The sequence below is a fragment of the Toxotes jaculatrix genome, chromosome 21 (genome assembly GCF_017976425.1).
Source record: "Toxotes jaculatrix isolate fToxJac2 chromosome 21, fToxJac2.pri, whole genome shotgun sequence".
NCBI classification, from domain to species: domain Eukaryota; kingdom Metazoa; phylum Chordata; class Actinopteri; family Toxotidae; genus Toxotes; species Toxotes jaculatrix.
Genome location: NC_054414.1, coordinates 18,875,610 through 18,897,456, shown reverse-complemented (window position 1 = coordinate 18,897,456; position 21,847 = coordinate 18,875,610). Strand labels below are relative to the sequence as shown.

The 21,847-nt window shown below is 44.5% G+C and overlaps 2 protein-coding genes across 3 annotated transcripts; both read right to left on the bottom strand.

The window, feature by feature from the left end:
* Positions 1-411: 411 nt before the first annotated feature.
* Positions 412-9,192, bottom strand: LOC121175568. 2 transcript variants are annotated; one of them, XM_041029381.1, is made up of 15 exons: positions 9,084-9,192; positions 7,714-7,998; positions 7,468-7,543; positions 6,280-7,111; positions 5,661-5,795; positions 5,413-5,542; positions 5,142-5,270; positions 4,345-4,449; positions 3,727-3,890; positions 3,485-3,635; positions 2,693-3,265; positions 2,261-2,367; positions 2,046-2,166; positions 1,863-1,963; positions 412-1,523 (listed from the first exon to the last, which is right to left on the bottom strand). In XM_041029381.1, exons 2-15 carry the CDS (start codon positions 7,982-7,984, stop codon positions 1,359-1,361), a joined length of 3,060 nt encoding a protein of 1,019 aa, XP_040885315.1. In that variant the 5' UTR covers positions 7,985-7,998; positions 9,084-9,192; the 3' UTR covers positions 412-1,358. The 2 variants fall into 2 exon arrangements, with proteins under 2 accessions (XP_040885315.1, XP_040885316.1); XM_041029382.1 differs by lacking the exon at positions 9,084-9,192 and adding an exon at positions 8,866-8,934.
* A 2,168-nt stretch (positions 9,193-11,360) lies between these two features.
* Positions 11,361-21,701, bottom strand: grnb (granulin b). The gene is made up of 17 exons (XM_041067225.1): positions 21,576-21,701; positions 21,259-21,317; positions 20,626-20,766; positions 19,985-20,125; positions 19,147-19,260; positions 18,664-18,808; positions 18,353-18,471; positions 17,226-17,355; positions 17,012-17,100; positions 16,545-16,689; positions 16,269-16,366; positions 15,175-15,408; positions 14,818-15,054; positions 14,204-14,467; positions 13,888-14,121; positions 13,538-13,795; positions 11,361-13,309 (listed from the first exon to the last, which is right to left on the bottom strand). Exons 2-17 carry the CDS (start codon positions 21,301-21,303, stop codon positions 13,163-13,165), a joined length of 2,541 nt encoding a protein of 846 aa, XP_040923159.1. The 5' UTR covers positions 21,304-21,317; positions 21,576-21,701; the 3' UTR covers positions 11,361-13,162.
* Positions 21,702-21,847: the final 146 nt, after the last annotated feature.

The window sequence follows — 21,847 nt, the reverse complement described above, 5'->3', positions numbered from 1 at the left end:
GGAGGGGCCGTTTGAGGGAGCTCCACATTCCTCAAACATTAACCTTATCTGAACCACAGTTTGCCAGAATGAGAAATATCAGGGTTGTGAGTTCAAGTTTTTTTTTAAAAAAAGGATATTCAGATTTTTGTAGTTTTAGTTTCACACGTGATACAGTCATGTGAACCTTCTTTGCATTGGCACAGCCAGGTTTATTTATTAGTGGCTGTAAAAGTTTACAACATGCTACAGGTCTGATCCTAATCTATGGCAAGAGGCTTTTTGGTTGGTCTTGAATGCATCCGTACTGCTCCTGTAGCCAACCACTGTCCTCCTGTGAGACCTGAGCTGGACGAGACAATGAGTGAAGGAGCAGCTTATCTATCATGAAAGTAATTTTTTATTAAGATATAAAATATTAGTAACGTTCAAGTATTACAGTCTTGAGGGCTCATGTGGTATCATGACAATTATTCAACAATCATTCACTGTTCTAAGAAGCTTCACTCATTCTAAACCCTACAAAAACATCAGGTGACACGAAAAACTAATGTTCAGAGGAACAAAGGAGACACTGTGATCTGAGAACTGGATCTTTTTTTTCCATTTGGACATAAAAAGTTTTAAAAAAGTAACTGGATAACTAATAACAGGAAAATCAGCTTTACAAATAGAGTGCTGTTTATACTGCATATAGGTGCATATACATTCATAAACTGCACATAACCATCCACTGTATGTGTACGAAGTAATCTATTACATTACCCATTCAATATGTATTGCAGGGCGTTTACATAGCCCTCTATAATACAAATTATCAGTCATTAATAAGAACAACAAATCCTCCTCTGGCTGAACACATCACTTGTCTTTTTAGCTCCTTAATTCTTCAGGGTGACCTCTCCAAAGGACTGTTTGACCACCTACCTCCCAGAAAAGACCTGCAAAAGTTAGTGACTCACCTGTAATTATACGTGATAATAAATCAATAAAAGTGGTTTCACAATGATCAGGTCTGTAGTTGTAAAGGTTAACAATCAGTTTAGATTAGATTTTGGTCCAACCCTAACCCCTAACCCTTTGTGTAGCCTCCTGAAAATAGTTCTTGGAGCTGACTGTAAGTGTATTTAGACCTGTTAGAAACCAGAGTCAGGTTTCTTGTCTGCACGCACATACTTGAGCAGATTCTGAGAAATCCATCTCTGAAATAACATACTAAAATATCTATAGATAAAAAAATTCACTGAAAGCAGCGGTTTTCCAGCTTTTACCCAGGAAATTCAGTCGTGTCCATCTACATGTCTGTTTTCAGTCCACATGATTTAAGAACAAACCCAAGTTAGTGCAAAAAATACAAAAATATAACAAAATTGTCTGTTTCATTCCTGAAGTTCCAGCTTGCCGTCTCTGACTCTCCACGTCCAGCGCTGACAGGTGTCAGGAGCAGGGACACAGCGAAGCCACACACAAGACTCACTGATTTCCTGTTCAAAGGAAACCATCTTCCTGTCCAGGGTCTCCAAAGTGAAGGCCTTCCCCGAGATCTGAATGACAGATGACAGAAAGATTTGTAGATTTGAAGTTTTTGTATGTGCACATACTATTTTGCAGTTTAACTCTTAAAAACTGATGTACATTCTGAAAACAGGTGCTGCAGCAGATTCTCATTAATCTTAGAGCTTGGGGAGTGAACAAACGTTTAATTTTGTCAGAAAGTCAGATGAGATACTGCAGGAGAGACTGAGTCACAGAAATGAGGCAGGAAGTGAAATCTGGACCTTGGTTCTTTAGTAGTAAAACCAGCTTAGGATCCCTGAAAACAAAAAGCCAAACATTCAGACAAGCATAAGGCCTAACACACAACAAAGCGTCTGGTCTCTTACCTGATCACTGATTCCTATGGCAACATGACCCACTTTGACCTGCCGGCGTTCGCGGATCCTCAGACACTCGCCCTGAACGTTCTCTATCCAGATGTCAACACCTGCGAGAGTCACAGCATTAAAAATCACAGTGCCAACAGAGGTAAACCACATAAACCAGCAAATAACTTCCTGTCATCTTACCTTCAAAGCAGTATGAGGAGGGCTGATTGGCTGAGGCCAACCACTCCAGGTGTCCGTCTGTCTCACTGTTGCAGGAGGAAAAGACTCCGGAGCTCAGGTCATCAGATGAATGGTCAGAGTCCTTAAAAGAAGAAGAAGAATGAGTTCTTTTTAGTTCACATGAACACACAGACATGTTTGTGTCTGAATCCACAGACATCACTGTTCGTACTTACCTTCTCTGAGGCATCTATCTGCGATGTGTCCGAGCAGCTGAAACAGGACGGGGGGTCATCTCGAGGTTCAGGGGATGGGGTCTGGATCACAGTGCCTACAGCTACATCTAGTAAGAGACAACACATTTCAGTTAGTATCAGAATAGACTAATATTTTCAAGTGATGTCTAGTTTTCTACTCAAACGATTTCATACTTTCAATCATTTGTGCTGAAACTACAAAGCCACAGCAGCCAGGAGGAGGCTGCAGGCGTTTCACCTCTCACTCCAGCTGTAAACACTTCGGCCCTTAGACGTAATGACCTGTTCTGATGTGCAAATACCAGCACTCAGCTAAGAATCTAAAAATGCTGAAACATGCTTGTTCTCGGCTGCCTGTGGACAAACCTGCGTGGGATTCGTTCACAATCTGACGAACAGTTTGTGACTCACCGTCTCTGAGGAGCTCCAGCTCTGGTTCTGAGCCCCATGAACTGTCGTTGCTCTGTCGGCCTTTTTGCAGCAAAGGGAAAAGGCCTCTGAGAGCCCGGAGATGCTCTGTGGACCCAGAGGAGTCCCACTCTTCTTTCCCCTCCTCTTCCTCCTCCTCGTGTCCCTCCTCCTCCCAGTCTCCCTCATAGTCCTTGTTAGTTTTCAGCCACTTCTCCTGAATGAATTCATCCTCTCCCATGTAAATATCGACATCGGAGTCAGACCCGGTTTCCCAGTCTGTCTCATCTGCAGTGAAGTCGACCCGCAGTGACTTTGGCTGTGAGTCCCACTCCCGAACTAAGGAATCTGTCTCCACTTCAGAGTCTAGGTCTGAGTCTCTGTCTTTGCTGTCCTCATCCACAGCTGTGGTTCTCCAGGGGCTCACCCAGTGCATCGTGGGTGCTGAGACAGCAGCTGCCGGTTTATTTGGGTTGATCCCAGTGGACAAAGAGCAGGGGGTGTCCTCATTCTGGTTCTTGCCACGATTCAGACTCTCACAGGCGGTTTTGACGGACCAGGGATTCAGGCCTCCCACTGTGGAGCAAAAAATATTCAGCAAAATGTACTTAAAGGATAAATAATAAAAGTATTTTATTGTTGTAGCTGGAGTTGGAGCTGTTTTACTTTTTTTTTTAGAAATTTCTCAAACATTTTGTAAAATATTGGATAATTTTCTTTATCCTTCAAACAGTTATTTAATGAAACCACCTGTTGACTGTAGTTTAGTTATAAACTAGAACATTTCTGTCTGACCTGCTCTGAGAGCCTTGGTGGTTTTCCTCCTGAGCTCCTTTGCAGATGCTCGTCTATCGGGATCCTTCTGGAGTCCGGCCCTGAACACTTTGGCCGTGAAGTTGTTGCAGTTGGACGGCACCTCCCACAGAGGAGGAGGCTCATTGACAATCTGGCAAACAGACGTGAGAGACAAAGAAATGTGAGAACACCTCCGCATAGTTTTGTCCAGTTTTTTCGAGTAAGATAAAGAAGATTTTCACCTGGAGACACAGTGGGTGGGAATAGTAACGTGTCCACGGGGGGCATCCGTTGAGCATGTGCAGTAGCATACAACAGCTGCTCCACACATCTGCTTTGGCACAGAGTCGATCCCCTCGAGCGACCTCCGGGGCCATGTGGGTCTCTGTGCCCGGGAAGGCAGCTCCTATATTGACAAACAGGGAATTCGTTTTCATCACTGCACCTCATCAGATGTGAGCTGGTTTAGGATGATGTGATTTAAAGTGAGGCTGTGTAACTGTTGAAAGATGGAATAACGTTTGAATTTATGAGCAATAAAATACACTAACGCTCAGTTCAGGACACACAGGGGCTTTGCTGCTGCAGCCTCACAACAAACCTAAGATACAACCAATGTTACTGAGTTTTCTGACTTCAGGACTCTGTACTTGTGTTTCTCTGTATTAGTTTTTACCGTTGTCCTCTCACTGTCTGTTGTGGTCATCAGAAAACCCTGTGCTGTGTCAGTGTGTTCATCTTTGACTGTATTTATTTAAAATTAATTTGTTTACCAAATCCAACCATGTGATCAATAAATATCAAAGGATCCAGTATAAATTCTGTCACGGTGTTTTCCTGACTTCTCAGCGTGGACTCACCCCTGAACGCCTTGGTGCTCCATCCACTGTCATCTAATGTCTCTGAGAGACCAAAGTCACAGAGGAATGTGTCTCTGCAGTCCGCAGACAGCAGCACATTGTCAACTGGAATAAAATCAACACACAGGATTTGGAGAGACAGCTTGTTTTCATTTGGTGCTCATCATGAAACAGTTGACTGAGAAATTAGGAGGCTGTCAGAGGCTGTCAGAGTGATGGCTGCACATGGGAACAAAGCCTCTGCAGCTCTGTTGGTCCAGCTCCTCAGCAGCTGTCTTGGGGTAGCACAAGGTAAAATCTCCAAAAATAAAGCACGCACACACACACACACATTTCTTCATGAAGCTCTAATACAATGAGACTGCTTAACGTGTTGGCTGAGTGAACCTGCTCGCGCTGAGCTCACAGCACAATGGAGGGGCCTAATTTGAGCGAGCCCCCTCCTACTCAATCCTCTCAGCAGGGATTACTGAGGGTTTAGGGGTGAGGTGTCAGTTTAGGATTAGGTACCATCACTGTGGATGCTAGCTGACAGTAGGACCAGCAGCCAGGGGCTTTACTGGGCCTCCTGCCTCCTGCCTCCCTGTACCTGCTGCTGCTGATAATCACATAATAATCAAATCTGCAATTAGTGCAGGGGGAGATGGGGGCACTGTGGGATCTCACCACAAACTCTACGAGATAACGCTGATTCAAAACGAAGGCTGCACGCAGGTCTGCAGAGTCGAAATTAATTTCATACAAAAATAAATGAGGGAATATTCGTTACCATGTCTAAAACAGGAACATGAACGTACCTTTGACATCCAGGTGAAGGACCTTTCTGTGGTGCAGGTGTTCTAGCGCCCCCAGTGACTGATGAAGGTAGTGCAGGGCCAGATCCTCAGGCAGGGAGTTCATCTCTCTCAGGAGCTGAGCCAAACAAGCTGAAGAGGTTTGGAAAAGTCAGCATCTCAAACTCTTTCCACACATTACGGTTTTGCTTTTCATTGGCCGTAAGCATCATGTTATTATTATGAAAAACCAGCTCTGGTTTTATTTATTATGTTCACACTGGCAAAAGTGTACCTGGCTTCAAGTCCATGAAGAGCACGACGTTCAGTCCCTCCCTCACAGCCCCAAACAGCTCCACGACTCGAGGAGAGTTCAGAGCGCTCCACGTGCTCACCTCCTCGCTGCTGAAGTGACTCAGAGGAATCTGAGATCAGTGGACACGAAAACCTTCAACTGAATCATCATTTCACTGTTCAAGAGCAGCAGATCACCGTTTCAGAAGCTTCGGGTGGTGCTGGGTGACTCACTCTTTCTTGGCTTACCCTCTTGGCAGCACATTCGAATCCAGTCCTTTTGTCCCGGACACAGAACACATCACCGTACGAGCCGTTCTGGATGTGGTGAACAATGCTGTACTCCTCTCCCTCCCTGTACTGAGAACTGCTGGACTGCAGTTGCTAAAGGATACAAGAGCACACATCAACGGCATAAATGAGAAACAGGCTGGAGGGAAAGGCAGAGCAGTTAAAGGGTAAATGAACACATCTGCACAGTCAGTGATGTCTGTGCAGATGTTTACTGCCAGCTGTTAAAGGAAAAATACAGAGTGTAGTGGATGGAAACTGAGGATGTTTGGGGGGTTAACAACTATTTTTAATCAATTATCGATTAATCTGCAGATTCTTTATTAATTCACAGACTGTTTTGTCTGTAAAATGTCCCATAAATATTTGGTATTTCTAATTGAAAAATAATAATTTCACTGTCTAAGCAGCAGCTAAAATTATCTGTCAATCTACTATTTATTTAATCGACTAACTGTTGCAGCTCTTGTAGGATTATTTAAGGCCAGAGTGTTAAATTGCCATCAGATTAGAGGGGGTGTGTTTTCCTAAGTTAGCGTCAGTGTAAGTAAACTAATGTACGTCATACACGTCTTACATGATGAAATATGAGTCCTTCGTTGACAGGTACGTTGTGTTTCTGGTGACTCGGAGTCTGTCTTATCAAATCTTTGAAGAAAGGAGACACAAACAGCTTCGGCGTCTGCGTCACTCTGCCTCTCAGTTCATCCAAAACTCTGTCAATATCACTGTCATCAAAACCAAAGGCACCCTGGGATGTATTCACAGCGTCGGGGGTGTATGTGGAGTCTGAAAGTCCCAGCATGCTTTGCACACACCCTGCAGAGTAAGAATCCCATTCACCATGACGGGAGCTGAACCCAGACACGTGCATGAGGTCAAAGGTCAAATCTGACACGTGGTCCTCTGCACAGCAGGATGAGTCTGAGTCACTTTCATGAGTGCAGACAGACTCAGAGTCCTGCTCCAGACCACAGTCAGAGTCTGAGCCTCCTCTGTCGTCAGAGCTGGACGTGTCCTCTGTTGATCTGAACTGGTCCTCTGACAGAGACACTTCCCCTAATCCTCTCACACATTCACAAACATCTGCACAGCTGCAGCCTTCAGCGTATATGCAGGAGTCCAGGTCTCCATGGCTGCAGAGACATGAGACCTGAGAGTCCGTGAACTGAGGAGGAGGCGGGAGGATCTCAGCGGACGACCTCGTCTCTCCATCAGCTGATCGCAGCCAGTCGATCTCCTGCACCCACAGACCGCGGATAATAGGAGGTTCCTCTCCTCCCTCCTGGCTCTGTCTTGTTCTGGTTTTCCTGCGCTGTTTCCTCTGCAGGTGGTAGTTTGGGAGCTTGTCCAAGTCAAAGTCCTCGTCCTCTGTGTCACTCAGGAGGACGGATCCCCTGCTGAGAGACCTGCAAAGGAGAGGATGCATGTTTAAAATGCTGAAGTCATCCCGGGTCAGATTCGCCAGAGGAAATATATCCTCAGCTGACCAGTTTATTAGGTACACCTAGCTAAAAACTGTGAAAGGCTGAACTGCTGCCAGTCCCTGTTCACCCTCTCATTCCTTTGATATCACCACAAGGTGTCGCTTAAGTGTATGTGCTGTATGGTCAAAGGTTAGTGTGTTTTCCAGGCTTAGTGTCCACCCTGTGAAGCCTTAGTTCTACAGCATAGAATCAAATTTTAGAAACAGTGTTCTTCCTAATGTGTGTCACCGGTTAGTGTTTGTGTATTTCCACTCTCCGCGTGTCGACGCTCCAGCTACCTGAGCTTTTTGAGCAGCTGGGATCTGGAGTAGGGGCCCTGTGTGCTGGTAGGACTGAACTCCTGGAAGTCTTCTCCTGGCACAGAGAAATGGTGGGATATTAGGAGCCAACATGATGGTTCCCACAGGGACATTTTTCAGTATTGAGCATTAATTTAGTTTGGACAAATTTTCCATCATTAACCACTAAATGAAAAACCATTTACACTGAGAAATTAATCTTAAATGTAAAAAATTCAGTCTCACTCTCAGCCTGTGCGACTATGGAGACACAGGGACTCTCCTCAGACACCTCATGTCCCTCTGTGACCACGTGTTTTGCGGTGCCGTGCTGCATCACTCGACTCAGATGGGGGGCGATGGCTTGGACCAGCGAGTCCTTCTCCTCCTCACAACCTTGGCCGCTGTCCTCTTTGCCCAGAAACGAGATTTCAGATCCTCCGGTCACAATGATGAACGGCGTGTTGGAGTCAAACATCCGGGGTATGGCCATTTCTCTGTCGGTGGACGTGTGCATCTACTTTGTGAGAACTGGAGGACGAGATGTAAAACAAACACACTCAGCATCGGTTCACACAGCTCTGTGGGAATCAGGGGTAAAATCTCTGGAGATGTCTTAAGCTGCTGGACAAAGTAATGAGACATGAATTTGTTTGATCAGTGATTTTACAACCTTCACAGAATTTGCCAAATTTCACTCTTTTTGTTGATATTAACTCATCACAGTGCATCTGTGTTACACCTGTAACCACACCTGGCAGCGATGTCACAACAGCCAGGTGAGAAGTTGAGCCAGCAGAGGTCAGCAAAGACAAAGTTTTCAGGTGGTGTGAAGTTGCCCTTTAAGTTCTGGGTTTCTGACACTGACGAGGATTTAAGTTTGGCTAAAAGTGAATGGTTGTAATGTTTGTTTGTTTGCTTGTTTTACTTTTAGCCACTTAAATTCCACCATGAGACAAAAGAACCACGTATCCATCGTAACTGTGAAGCATTTTAATGTGATGGCATTTGCCGTAGCCGGGGCGTGAATGAACGGACACCAGTGGTGAGCCTGGCAAGGTGAGTATAAATAGCATGCAGAGATTTGGCACGCAGAGAAGAAGCTGCATGCTTTCCACTGGGCCGGCCAGCTGTCAGAGTCTCTCTTCCTCAGCCCCTCGCCATGTTGACAGCGAATACTGAGGGATCAAAACACAGACACTTCCCACACACAAAGACAGCACTCGTCCTGAAGTCCTCAGACAGAACCTGCATGAGCAGAGATCTGAGATACTTTTATCTGATAATGCAAAGCTGGAAATTCACCTGAAAGCAAACTCTACAGTTTTAAAGTTTATAAAGCTGAAGATCCACGTTCTCAAAGGAAAGAAACTAACTGCTACAAACAGGGATTCAAACCTGCTGAGACTCAGGTGCCACCATGTTTAGGACAATCAGTCTTCCAGGACATGCAAGATCTAGATCCCCAGTCCCATTTGACCACTCTTCCCATGCTGCACCACTAACTACGCCTCCTGTCAGCTTCCCAAAAACCACGTCCCCCTCAACTCTGTGACCCGACACTGAGTTTAAAGCTCCAGCTCAACCTGAAACTCTGCACCGACGGAGCACGTTACCTCACGAGGACACCGAGGTGGTCCCTCCTGTGTCGGGTTCAGGTGAAATCCAGTGATCCTGTTGAAAGAGAGGAGAAAAGTGACTGATCCTGTCTCTCTGTCTCTCTGTCTGTCTTCTGTCATGTGTATATTAGTATCCAAGTGAAACCTACCGGCTTTCTGCCCCCGCAGGCTCTGCTGATTGGTCGACCATGTGTGTGAGCTATGAGCTCTTACACCTCTGTCACCCTGGGCCCAGCCCCCCTCCCCCCCTCCCCCCACACACAGATACCAGCCTCCAAAGACTCTGGATGGATACCGTAGATGCCCTCGGTGACACTTGGACCTCGTCTGTCGCGCTGGTGGAAGAAGCGTTCACGTCCTTTACTTTGGAAAAAAAAACACCAAAACATTCATGTGAACATCAAAGTAAAATGTTCTGCAGTGAAACTGATTTATTATCAATTATCGGATCCATCACTGTGGCTTCCTCTCCACCGACACATCTGCTTTCCCAAATAGAGATGACTGGAATCTATACATTCCTGTGGGAATTAGCAAAATACCAGAGGAGGGAGTGTGTGAACGCCGTGTGTGTGATTTGGGTGGAGGGTCCCTCTCCCTGGCAACATCTGAATGGGATCAGCTGCTGACCAATGGTGAGGCTGAGGAGGAAGTTTACTGTCACGTCAATGGGTTTTTGTCACTTCAGTGGTGCTGCTGTTGGTGGGGCAGCTCTGCTATACATAGAAGTGAAAAGCCTCGCCGGGGTTATAGATCCTCCACAGGTCTGATTCACGCACAATCAGTTCAGCTGAGAAACACGATGATGATGAAGATCTTTGAAAGTATGAGAGTCAACAATAAAACCAAACTATTCTTCTTCTCGGTTTTTAAACTCTCTGTGAAAACATTGATATCACATCAACACTGGAAACAAGAGAAACCGCAGACTGTTGTTTTTAAATTTGTTTGTGTACTAATTAAACAAACAAGATGTTCATGAGTGAACAGTACACAACGTACAACGCTAACTTCAGGTATGAGGAGTTAAGACTTATTCAGAAACATCACACTATAAAAATACTGCAAGTAAAAGTGCATTCAATTCTTCTTTTACCTAAGTATAACTGTATAAACCGCAAACGATAGAAATGATCAGATTGTACCTTAAATATCAAAATGAAGCCCTAATTATGCAGTATAGGCCCTGTTAGTATTATAACTGAAGGAAATGTAAACAGTACTTTAAAGTTGGAATTAGTCGAGGAGGAGGTAAAACCTGAAAAGTAACTAGTGATATTAATGTTAAATAAATGGATTATGTTAAAACATGTAATTAAGTTCAGTTCACAGAGCAAACGTTATCACTGTGTCCCTTTAACGTTTTATCTTCTGGACCAAGTGAAAACAGCCAACGCTTTTCTGTCTCTGGCAGGAGTTGAAGAGCTTTCATATAAATAACTGTCCTGGAGACAAAGGAGCCACACAGGAGACGAGTCTCTGACCTCATTCAGGACTTAAACAGTTTGTGCTGTCCTTTGTTTTCTACTCAAGCAGAAGAGCCGGCATTTCTGTTCCCAGCCACCAGAGGGCAGATGCTGCCCTGAGAAGCTGACAGTAAAGTGGGACAACCACCCACCCCCCCACACTGGTGTCTCCACCCTACCCTTTTGTATTTACCGGGGTCGTCATAACAACTTTCTGATGACGAGGAAGAGGGAGGTGGGGGTGGGGGTAAGAGGATACGGAGAGAAAAGGCCAGAGGAAGTGTGTGGGCTTGTTCCTGTGCATCCTGTCAACTGATAAAACTTCAAGGATGAGCTCACCGAATTTAATTATCACTTCGACCAAACTGATTTTTTCCAACAACTTTATTTCAGTCTCGGGGCTTCGACCTCCCCCCCCCCCAACCCCTCCCAAAGTAAAGTCTCTTTTTAAAGGCTGCAAAAATTTAGTTAGAGAATCACAACAAACCAAGTTTCTAAAACATGATGTGCACAGTGAACATGTTAAAGGAATATATTTCTAAATTCATAAAAAGTTAGATTTGATAAAACTACAGTCACACTCCTAAAACTCCTCTGTTAAAGAAAAGAAATCATCTTACAGGTTTCATAAACAGTGGTTTTACCACCTTCAGGAGCGAATTCAGAGTTTGGAAACTTCTGTATAAGAATAAGCCTGAAAATATGGAGACGTAGCATAGGTTTGAAAGCTGGTTGACAGATAATCTGGTATCTGTTCTACTAAGTGTCTTTTTCCAAATTATATTTTTTTTAATCCAAAAAAATAAACAAACCAAAAAAAGAAAAATTGCAAAGGAAGTGCAGTACTTTTTCTGCCCTGAGCAGTGTCTGCAGGCGCTCCCTTCAGGGTCCGTCCAGGGCCAGCAGCCACCAAAGGTACAGCAGACTGCACGGAGCTATAAAGGCAAAATCCAGGGCAAAGAAAGGCCACACAGGACTTATTGGTCTTTAAGTTTATTCACTGTCAGACAGAATATCAGTGTCTTTGTTTTCTGGTCTCTGCTCGTGGAGCGAACCCTGAATTTGTTTCCTCGTGACACTGAGATGAACTTGCTTCTTGTTTCTCGGCTCCCTTTAGAGAAATCTACACTCAATTGTCCAAAAAACGCAAAACAAAAAGCATGTTTGTTCTTTTCCAGTCATGGACTGAATCTTCCTCAGGCAGAACATCTGATATATCTGATACTGACAGACCGGCACCTCTTACAGGGGAATTATAGAAGGCACGAGCTCTCTGTGTGAGCTGTCACTGTTCTGTTTACTTCCACCAAGTGTTTGACAAAAAACCAGAGATTTAAACTGAATCAGTGGTTTCTTTCTGTTCAACATCAACATACAAAACATACAACAAATTCACAGCTATGTGACTAAATCAAATTGGCCCTTTATGGAGATTATACACGAGCACATGAAGCAATAAGCAAAGAGAAGCTGCTTCCTCAACCAGTGGAGGGCAACAAAAAAAAACTTCAATATGATGCACGGATTTTAGTAAATTTGACCCAAAATAAGGCCGAAGGTTCATGTTTATCTTTCAAACTGGGAAAATCCTCCAATACGTCCAATGAAATCAAAAACAGAGGGCGGTAACAGCTCTGGAGATATTCTGTGTTTTTCTTATTGCCAACAAATCCCATACAAAGAAGCCTAATCTCCCCTGTGCTCCGTGGGGCTTCAGCTGTTATAAACACAGCAGTGTCAGGCTCATCAGCTGAATAATAATTATAGAAGTTTATTCTATAAAGCTGTAATTTATGGGTCCTGTATTTTCCAGTTAACTCCTTGGAAATGTCATAATGCTGAGCTCAGCTGTTAATAACAGACATTTCCAAGAAAGCCTGAAGTAGTTTCTCACTAATTATAACAACAATGAACAAAGTGTTTGTTGCTACAATTTTAAGAGAAGAAGTAGGTGATGTAGTCGGTGAAAAATCGTTCATGGACAGACGTCAACATCCTACAAAAACTAAACAAAATTCTGCCTCACATCGTAGATCTGCTCTGTGATCTGTAAATGATCTGTAAATGACTTTTGTGAACATGCAACAAAACTATTATTAATATATTATAAATACATTAATAATATTTTCTTGCATTTTCAGGGAGAAAACTTGGGCTTGAGTCTCAGACTCACAGAGGGAAGAGCAGCCACTAACACACTGTTGGTTTCAGTCTGTGGACAATAAGAAAAATGTAGAATAACATAAACCTTAACCTTTAAGAGAAACACTGTAAAGCTGTGCAGCAGGTTCAACCTTTCATGTTCATCCCGTCTTAATCAGGGTGACAAATTTTCTGCCGTTTGAAGAACATGAAAGACTCCTGCATACTGAGTGACAGGGAGGCTGGCATGACTCCAAAGTGCTTCAACTTAATTATGTTTGAAATGCCAGAGATCACTGCAGAGGACACGTTTTTTTTATCCTCCACACCGAAAACCAAAAATACTCACGAGTGCAAAAACCTGCTAAATACACCTGGGAAAAGCTGTCAAACTGTCCACAGGCAACATGGGCGGGACATGGATGTTACGGATTTAAGCTTGAGGACAATCAGTGCACCTCAGGGGGATTAAAGTCCCAGGGGGACAAAGTCTTTCTTTTTGTCCCCGAAAAAAGTGTCCCAGGTCAGCTGGGTTTTCAGGGTGCAACCTCCAGCCTTCAGGTCACAGGAGTATCCCTCAGGGCAGCAGTGCTTTGAGTCGGAGCAGCAGACAGCCTGTGAAAGGAAAAACAGCCGTGAGAGTTTTATTAACTATAACTCTACGTTAACAAATCAATAATCAGTGTCCTGTGAGTGGGCTGTCTGAGCTCCAGACATGTAAACATGCTACGGACACAATTTTCACTGATCAGTTCAGAAGACCGAGCCAGAAATTACATCACTGTCATTTTTCCTAAATCAGTTTTCCAATGAGAAAATGATGAGAGGAGCTCGTGAACGTACCCCGGGTGAGGGGCAGCAGGCCCACTGCGTGGCTGACATCTTGCAGCACGTGTCCTGCTTGGGGCAGTGAAACTGCCCCGTGCTGTCACACGGCACGTCTGCGTCGTCCTCTGCGCCTCTCGGCTCGGACCGTACCACTTTAATCTGGGGGAGGGGGAGGGTGAGCTCATCGTGGTTCTTCTTCTCACAGGTTCCCGTCTGCATGTTGCAGGTGTAGCCCTGAGGACAGCAGTGCTCGTGGTCCGCACAACAAATCGCCTGGAGAAGAGAAGGAAGAAGAATCAATGATGATGATCTAAGATGATTTTACACTAAGTTAAAGATAAATACGAAGTCTGCGATGAACAGACCTTGACCAGGGGGCAGCAGCCCCACTCTCCGGTCGGTAGTTTACAGCAGGTCGTTCCCGTGGCGCAGCTGCTTTTGTCGTCACATTTAACATCTGCGACGGCGCCCGGTTCAGTCAGAGCGCTCAGTTTGGTGAACCAGGGAATAACATGGGGGCCCTTTGAGCAGGAGGACCGGTGAGGTTCACAGGTGTGACCACTGGGGCAGCAGTGGTTTCCGTCCTTGCAGCAGACCGCCTGAAGAACAGCAACAACACCTCTGAGGTGATGCTGATCAGCTTTCCATCAGTGTGAGGCTGTGAAATTATCACACACTTACCTCTGGCAGAGGACAGCAGCCCCATTTGTGGGTGTTGACCATGAAGCAGCAGGTCGTATCCTTGGGGCAGCTGGTCTGGGCGTCGCACATGTTCTTGGCCGGCCCAGTCGAGCTGGAAACAGCCGGACTGGGATCCTTCTGCAGGGCCGGTACCTTCTGCAGCCAGGGCAGGCTCAGGTCTCCGGGCTTGTCACAGGTCTGCTCAGCCACGTTGCACTTGTAGCCTTTGGGGCAGCAGTGCTCATGATCGTTACAGCAAACAGCCTGAAGAGAAACGGAGCGAACACACAAAGGCAGGAGCCGTTTGGATTATCGATTATTTTTTAATGCTGGAAAATAGTACACAAAATTTAGGATAATTTATAACAAAGAAAAGTGAAAATCTTTACATTTGAGAAATTAGGAACAGTAAATATTACTAATACTTTCATCTCTGCAGGAGAGCTTTGTGTCCATCTGAGGACCGAACTCACTGGTGTTTCCTTTTCCCTCAGGAACCACGGATGCTCCCTGTGCAGGACTCTGAACAGAGCTGACACTGAACCAGGACAAACTTACCCTCAGCAACCTCAGGGCTCAACAGGCCCTTTGACTGTGAAGAGGAAGCTACTGACCTGAGGTAAGGGGCAGCAGGCCCACTGCCCTGAGTTCTTCTTACAGCAGGTGGTGCCTCCCGGACACATGGTCTGCTTGTCGCATTTCTCATCCTGAACCTCTGAGGTCAGAGCGGAGACTTTTTCCGTCCAGGGGAGCGGAGGAGAAAAACCCGACGGGTCGTCGCACGTTTCGGCCTCCAGGTTGCAGACTGTGGCGTGAGGGCAGCAGTGGATGTGGTCGTCACAGCACACGGCCTGGCAGACACACACAACGTGGACGAGGTGACTGTGTGTTACCATGTCTCTTTGTGTTAGATATTAAAAATATGCAGCCGGCTTGGTCTTAACAGTGTCCTCACTCCGTTCCTGTTTTACCTGAGGCAGAGGACAGCAGGCCCAGTCTCCACTTGGCGTCTTGCAGCAGGTGGATTTTCCGGGACACGATGTGGACTCGTCACACTTGCTGTTGTCGGTGAGCAAAGGGAAGACGGGCATCTTACCCAGCAAAGGCATCACAGCGTTGCCCGTTGGATCGTCACATGTGGAGGCTGCCAGGTTGCAAACGGTGCCGTGGGGGCAGCAGTGCAGGTGGTCCTCACAGCACACGGCCTACAGGGGGGGAAAAAACAAAACAGGCTGCAGTCACATCACTTCAGGTTCTGAGATGTGTGGTCACACAGTGCAGGTCTGAGGGCTGCTCCTAAAGCTTCAGCTTGTGTTTCTTTAAGTAGCTCGTGGTGGATTTTACTTTGGTTCACTGTCCTGTTGTAGAAGCAAACGTCTTTTCACTTTCACTTTCTTTCTGCAGGACATTAATGTCCAGAGTTAGCTGATATTTAGTGGAATCCATTTTCCCCTCTATCTGTGCAAAGCGTCCTGTGACTGCCACACAATCACAGCAGAATCACAGCAGAACTTCCTCCCACCTCTCTGTTTAAAAGTGTTGTTTTTTTTAATCAATGCTGCATCTTTTTTTTTTTCTCCAAACAAACCTTTGGTGGTTGTGACCAAAGAGCTCAGATTTAACTTCATCTGTCAGCATTTGTTTCCAGAACGACTCTGGTTTATCCAGATGCTGTGGATACGTGCATCATATGGAGATCCAGATCAAGTCGTGACTTCCACAGTTCCCCTTTGTTCCTGTTTCTTGCTGACAATTTGGAAATTTCAAGCAAGAAGTGCAATGTACAATGGAACTGGAACACGTCCCAAGATTGGAAAAAAAAAGTTTGCATTAATCATGAACTTGTTTAACCTATATTTCCACATACACATGTTGCAACAGAGCAGATTTCTCTGAATGTGACTGATGAGAAAAGCCCTGAGGGCACCGGCAGTTTGTCAAATCAACAACAGCTAAACGACAAAACTCTGCAGGAGAGAGATGATTCATGATCTAACGACTCAGGTCATGTGATAAGCAAGTCGAACGCTGTCTGTCTGATTCATACACAGCAGTGTGCTGGTACCTTAGGTAAAGGACAGCAGGCCCATTCTCCCCCTGACGATTTACAGCAGGTGCTTCCATCGGCGCAGGCCACAGATTCATTACAGGGAACAGAAACGACTGAAACAAACAGAAGCATTTTTATCAGTGTAAACATAAACAAGTGTCATTTATCTAAATACGAGGCCTCTAAATGTATAGAGGAAGTATTTCAGGTCACACCAACACATGTCGGTGTCCAGCAGACTCATATGTCAGTAATCAGGCGACAGATCCAGGAAGAAAGCCGGGCTGTTACCTTTGCTCTGTGCTGACACTGCTGTCACCGCGGGGATCTTCAAGGCCATGGAGGTGTTTCTGTGGGCCGACACACAGATGTCGTGGGGCAGGTCGCACTCGGTGCCTTCATCGCAGCAGTGGATTTGGTCTGAACAACAGACGGCCTGGACGAAGACAGGAAAGTAACTCAGGTGTCGACAGTGACCGACGTGCTTCTGCACAACACAGCTGCAAATTTTCCAATAAATCCCAACAACTTCTACTGAACATCACAAAGAACTTACACTTCAACTAGACTCCAAAAACACAACCCAGCAAAACAACTGAGGGTTTAAGACGATGAGCTTTGACCAGAGGTGGTATTTCTTTTAAACCTTGTGTGAAAACGTGTCGTCGTCCCTGTTTTTAAACGATGTGGCATCTCAGACTATAAACACATTTGATTTCCGACGTGGTCTCACAGACCGTAAACCGGCCCACACTCACATTGGGCATTGGACAGCAGCCGTACGAGCCGTTGGTCATCTGGCAGCATGTGGACCGATCGGGACAGGTCGAGTTGTCCGGACAATCAACTGACGAGGTGAGAAGTAAGAACGGGCTTCAGTGATCAATACGTGATCAATGTGGTGTAAATAAAGCCACTGAAAAATACAGTTTGAAATGAACATGATGAACACGAGAAGATGTGGCTTCTTACTGTCTTTGGGTACAGCAGGGATCTTCTTCAGCAGCGGCACTCGGGTCTCACCAGACCGGCAGATCTCATGCTCCAGGTCACATTTTGTGTTGCTGGGGCAACAGTAGCGATGATCGCTGCAGCACACCGCCTGCACAGGGTCAAAACATCAAAGATGCGGTAAAAATCCAACTCTGCAATAAGGCTGTTCTCCACTTAGTTTTATGACTACTCTTCATCAAGTAAGCTGTGGTCAGATATACGGGAATTTAGTTCCAATAAAATGTTGAGGTGAAAGAGGCCGATTAGACAGAGGAGAAGACAGAACTCAACTCACTGGAAAAGCTTCCATACACTGTTTTATAAAGAGTTGCTTGGCGAATAACTTCATTTCCTTTTCTTTTACTTAGTGTTTATTTGACATTTATTTGCTCCATATAAACTTTTATTTATTAAATACATTGCACACAGTATATCTACCTGAAAATGTCACTATGTTTGCTGATACTGTAAAAAGAACAAACACAGATCTGGTTCCAGTAAAGCCCTGAAACCAAAACAAGATGCAAAACAGCCTTAAATCCCTTAGACCAACATGTTCTCAGGAGCATCATGAAAACAAGTGTATGCAGCACTGTGCACACTAATGGTGCATGAAATCTCATTACACTGCACTCAATCACAAAAATGAACTGTGGGCTTTGTAATGTACCTGCGTGCATCAGTTTCCGCTGGTGTGACACAACTACACGGCTTTGAAATTTGACTCTGTGTCTGACAAACAAGACGAGGCACGATTAAAACCAGCAGTCAGGTTATTACTTGTTATAATGTTGTCACTGGTTTACCGTTTGCTGAAAGATCTCTCACACTGCCCTGCCTTCAACTCAACTTTAAAACACTGGAGTTACAAGTGACGCAAACATGAATGACGCAACTCTGGGACAAAGTTGATTTCACTGCTAAGTGTTGAAGATCACATGTCCAAATGTACATAAACCCACAGGAAGACTATTTTATACCACAGCAGCAAATCCTCATACCCAGCAAACACATGATAAGCTGAACCAGCGAACATGTGGCATGACTTTAAGAAAAAACTGCAATAAATCAAAACTGTTGATGAGTAAACCACCAGTCGTACGTACCTCTGGGTAAGGGCAGCAGCCGTAGTCTCCACTGGTTAACAGGCAACAGGTGTAATTGTGTGGACAGCGGTTTTTCCCACCAGGACACGTCAATGAACCGACAGCCGGAGGTGCAGAAGCTTAAACACCAGAGAGAGAATTCATTCGTTATCAGTGCAGTATCATCAGCGTATAGCTGCAGTAAGAAAGACAGATGTCAGTGACCTCTGTTTTATTTTTCCCCTCAGTTACAATATGTCTGTTTCACTTTGCATTTTTCAAGTACACCTGTGGCCACTGGATGGCTTGTTTAACGGTGTTTATTACATTACCTGGCTTATTATTCTCCCTCCTTCTGGCAGGAAGTTTCTCCAGCATGGGGAAGGACTCCCATGAGGCAGAGACACACTTTGAGTGAACAAGATCACACGTTGTTCCCTTAGGGCAACAGTGGCGCTTATCGTCACAACACACCGCCTGCAGAGAAGAGAAAATAATTTCTGACAGTCAGGAACAGTCAAGGACACAGTTTCCTGCAGATAATGGAAAAGTACCAACGCACAACGAGAGAACATTACAAACGTATGACGAGCTGAACGCTGTCTGATGCGACTCTGTTGCAGAAATGATAAATGAATGTTGTGGAAAAGTAGCTGATCTACTGTTACTGCAGACATAGAAGCAGCATCAGAAGCTGACCACTGGACCATGTAATATGTGTCTTGGTGTGAAGTGCTTGGGGTTTCGCGTCAAGCCTGTGGTTTTAGGTGACAGTGCTTTGGTTTTTGTGTGTGTGGGTGTCTGGGGGGCATCACCTTGGCTAATGGACAGCAGCCCCAGGAGCCGTCGGGGAGCTGGCAGCAAGTGGTGCGATCCGGACACTCATACTCCTGGTCCGGACAAATGACTGCCTTCACTCTCTCGCTGAGCTGCAGCCATCACACATCACAGCCCATGAATACCAATGACAGGAGCGTCAATGCACCAATGACATGGTCAAAAATAACAACAACAAAGACAAAAATCATGACAATGGCAGGATTATAAATGTTTTTCATAGTGGAAACAGTCACTCAAATGGAATCTTTAAACACTAATGAATAAATATGTTAAGAACTGCTGGTGGCCTCTTCGGATTGAAATATTCATTACACAGAAAACCTGTTAGAGAGACTGAACACAAAAACAACTAGAGCTGAGATGATTTGTCAGTCTACAAAAAATTAAACGTAATGTTTAATAAATGTTTTTATGCTGCCCTCTTGTCCAGTTAGTTTATGTTAAGATCTAAAGGTGCACTTCAATAAAAGAGTGCCTGCTTTTTGTCCAGGGTACAGAGTAAAGAGAGATAAGAAAGTGCCAACGCAGCAGATCTAATGGTGTGTGTGTATCAAACATGTTATTTGACCCACATTCACGAAACAATTACATCTGCCTCTGTCTAAAGGGTGAAGAACTATGCACCACTGATTCTAAAGTACAGGTCAACAAACAGCCCATACCTCCAGCAAAACAACAAAAAAAAAAAAAAAAAAAAAAAAAAAAAAAAAAATATATATATATATATATATATATATATATATAAAGACACACTCACACATTTTAAAAACAAAAACACATCATTCACGTAAAAAAACCCTTTGTCAGAATCACCTGAGAGGCGAGCAGGGCCTGTTTGGCAGGAAGACGTCTTTTTAAGGGCAGGGAAACTGTCTTATTCACACATATGTCGTGAGTCAGATCACATTCGGTCCCCTCGTCGCAGCAGTGGATGTGGTCTGAACAACACTCGGCCTACACACAGATTCAAACAAGACAACACAAACCAGCAGACAATGATGAGCAGGATGAACTCTTCACGGCAGAGATCACAATCTACAAACCCCAAACTCTCCATATGCTATAATACAGACGCCTCCAACCCATTCTTGATCTTGTCTTTGTAGATTGTCAGACATCCAGGTTGTGTATATCTAATCTTCTAATCATTTAATAACTTGATGATAAACTACTCAACACATGAATCAAATATAATAATAAATGTTAGTTGCAATTCTAAATGCACTGTACAGTATAACACCTGGTCTGCCGCCTAATGAGTATTTTTACTTTAGATACATTCAGATAAATTTCATTTCTTTTTTGTTTGTAATGCAGGATTTTTCCTTGTAATGGAACATTTTAAACAAGTCATTTGAACTTGTACATATCAGCAACTGGTCCAGTAATGAGAATTACTGATTTTAATTTAAATTGAAAGAAATCCGCCCTGACTCAGACACACGGTGACTCACATGTGGTAGCGGACAGCATTCGTAACGTTCCACTTTGTCAATGCAGCAGGTGTTGGTGTCCTCACACTCGGTTCCATCAGGACAGACCAGGGCTGTGCTCAGGCCCAGCAGAGCCAGACACAAAACCCCCACCTGCAGTGCCTGAACACAAGAAGGAGGGGAAGTGGCTGTGAGCAATGTAATGTGATGAAATATGGTCCTGAACAATGGTTGACAAATTCAATCTTATCGTCTCGGTTTCTGTGTTTCTTTCTGGTTGAGAAATTTCAGCAGCTCAAACATCACGAAAGTCATGAAGTTTCCCAAAAAGAAAAAGGAGAAAAAAATCAGCAGTCAAAGTTTTCCAGTCTTCTTTTTGAGAGAATAATATATGGTTAAATGTGTATTTCCATTTTATACTACTCTATATTTATAGTCCACTACATTTCAGAGGGACATACTGTGCTTTTTACAACGCTACAACTGCCTGACAGCTACAATAGAAGTGACAGAGCTTTTCATGAAGTATAAGAGTAGAAATACAACGAAGCATAAAACAAAAATACCCAAGTACATGTACTTCGATTTATACTTAAGTGCACTTCAGTAAATATATTTTGTTACTTCGCACCACTTGTAGTTGGCCTACTTTACCATTTTTATCAGATGACTTGTGTTGTTGATAGAACTGCACTGCATACTCCTTTTACAGCCTGAAAAACAAAAACAACGAAAAAATGCAGTTAGTTACCGGTTTACTGTGCGAGCAATATTACAGAAAATACAGTGCTTAATATATGAAAGTTCACGAAAACCTGTCACAAGACAAAGCAGAGCCTAACGAGCTAATCCAAAGGAAAACAAGCTAAGTTAGCTTGGGAGGCTAGGGGGCTATCAATAAAGCTAGCCGGTTTGAATCGCTTTCAGCGGCCATGTTTTTACTCTCAGCAAAACTGAAGAATGTCTCTCACCCGGTAGGTTCGGTGCATGAAGTCCGACCTGTCGTCTGTAGAGCAGCTTCCGAACAGGCAGAGAGCACAATGCTAAAGCGTCTCTAACTGTTTTCTGACTCACGCGCAGCTCCACCGTCACATGACACACTCACACTCACGCTCACGTGAAGTGAAGTGAAGTGACGTATTTTTTTTAAAGAGACACGACGCCTCATCTAACGGGACAGCGCGTGAAACCGTTGTTTTTTTTTTTTTTTTTTTTACTTTTAACTTTTTAACTTTAGTAACAA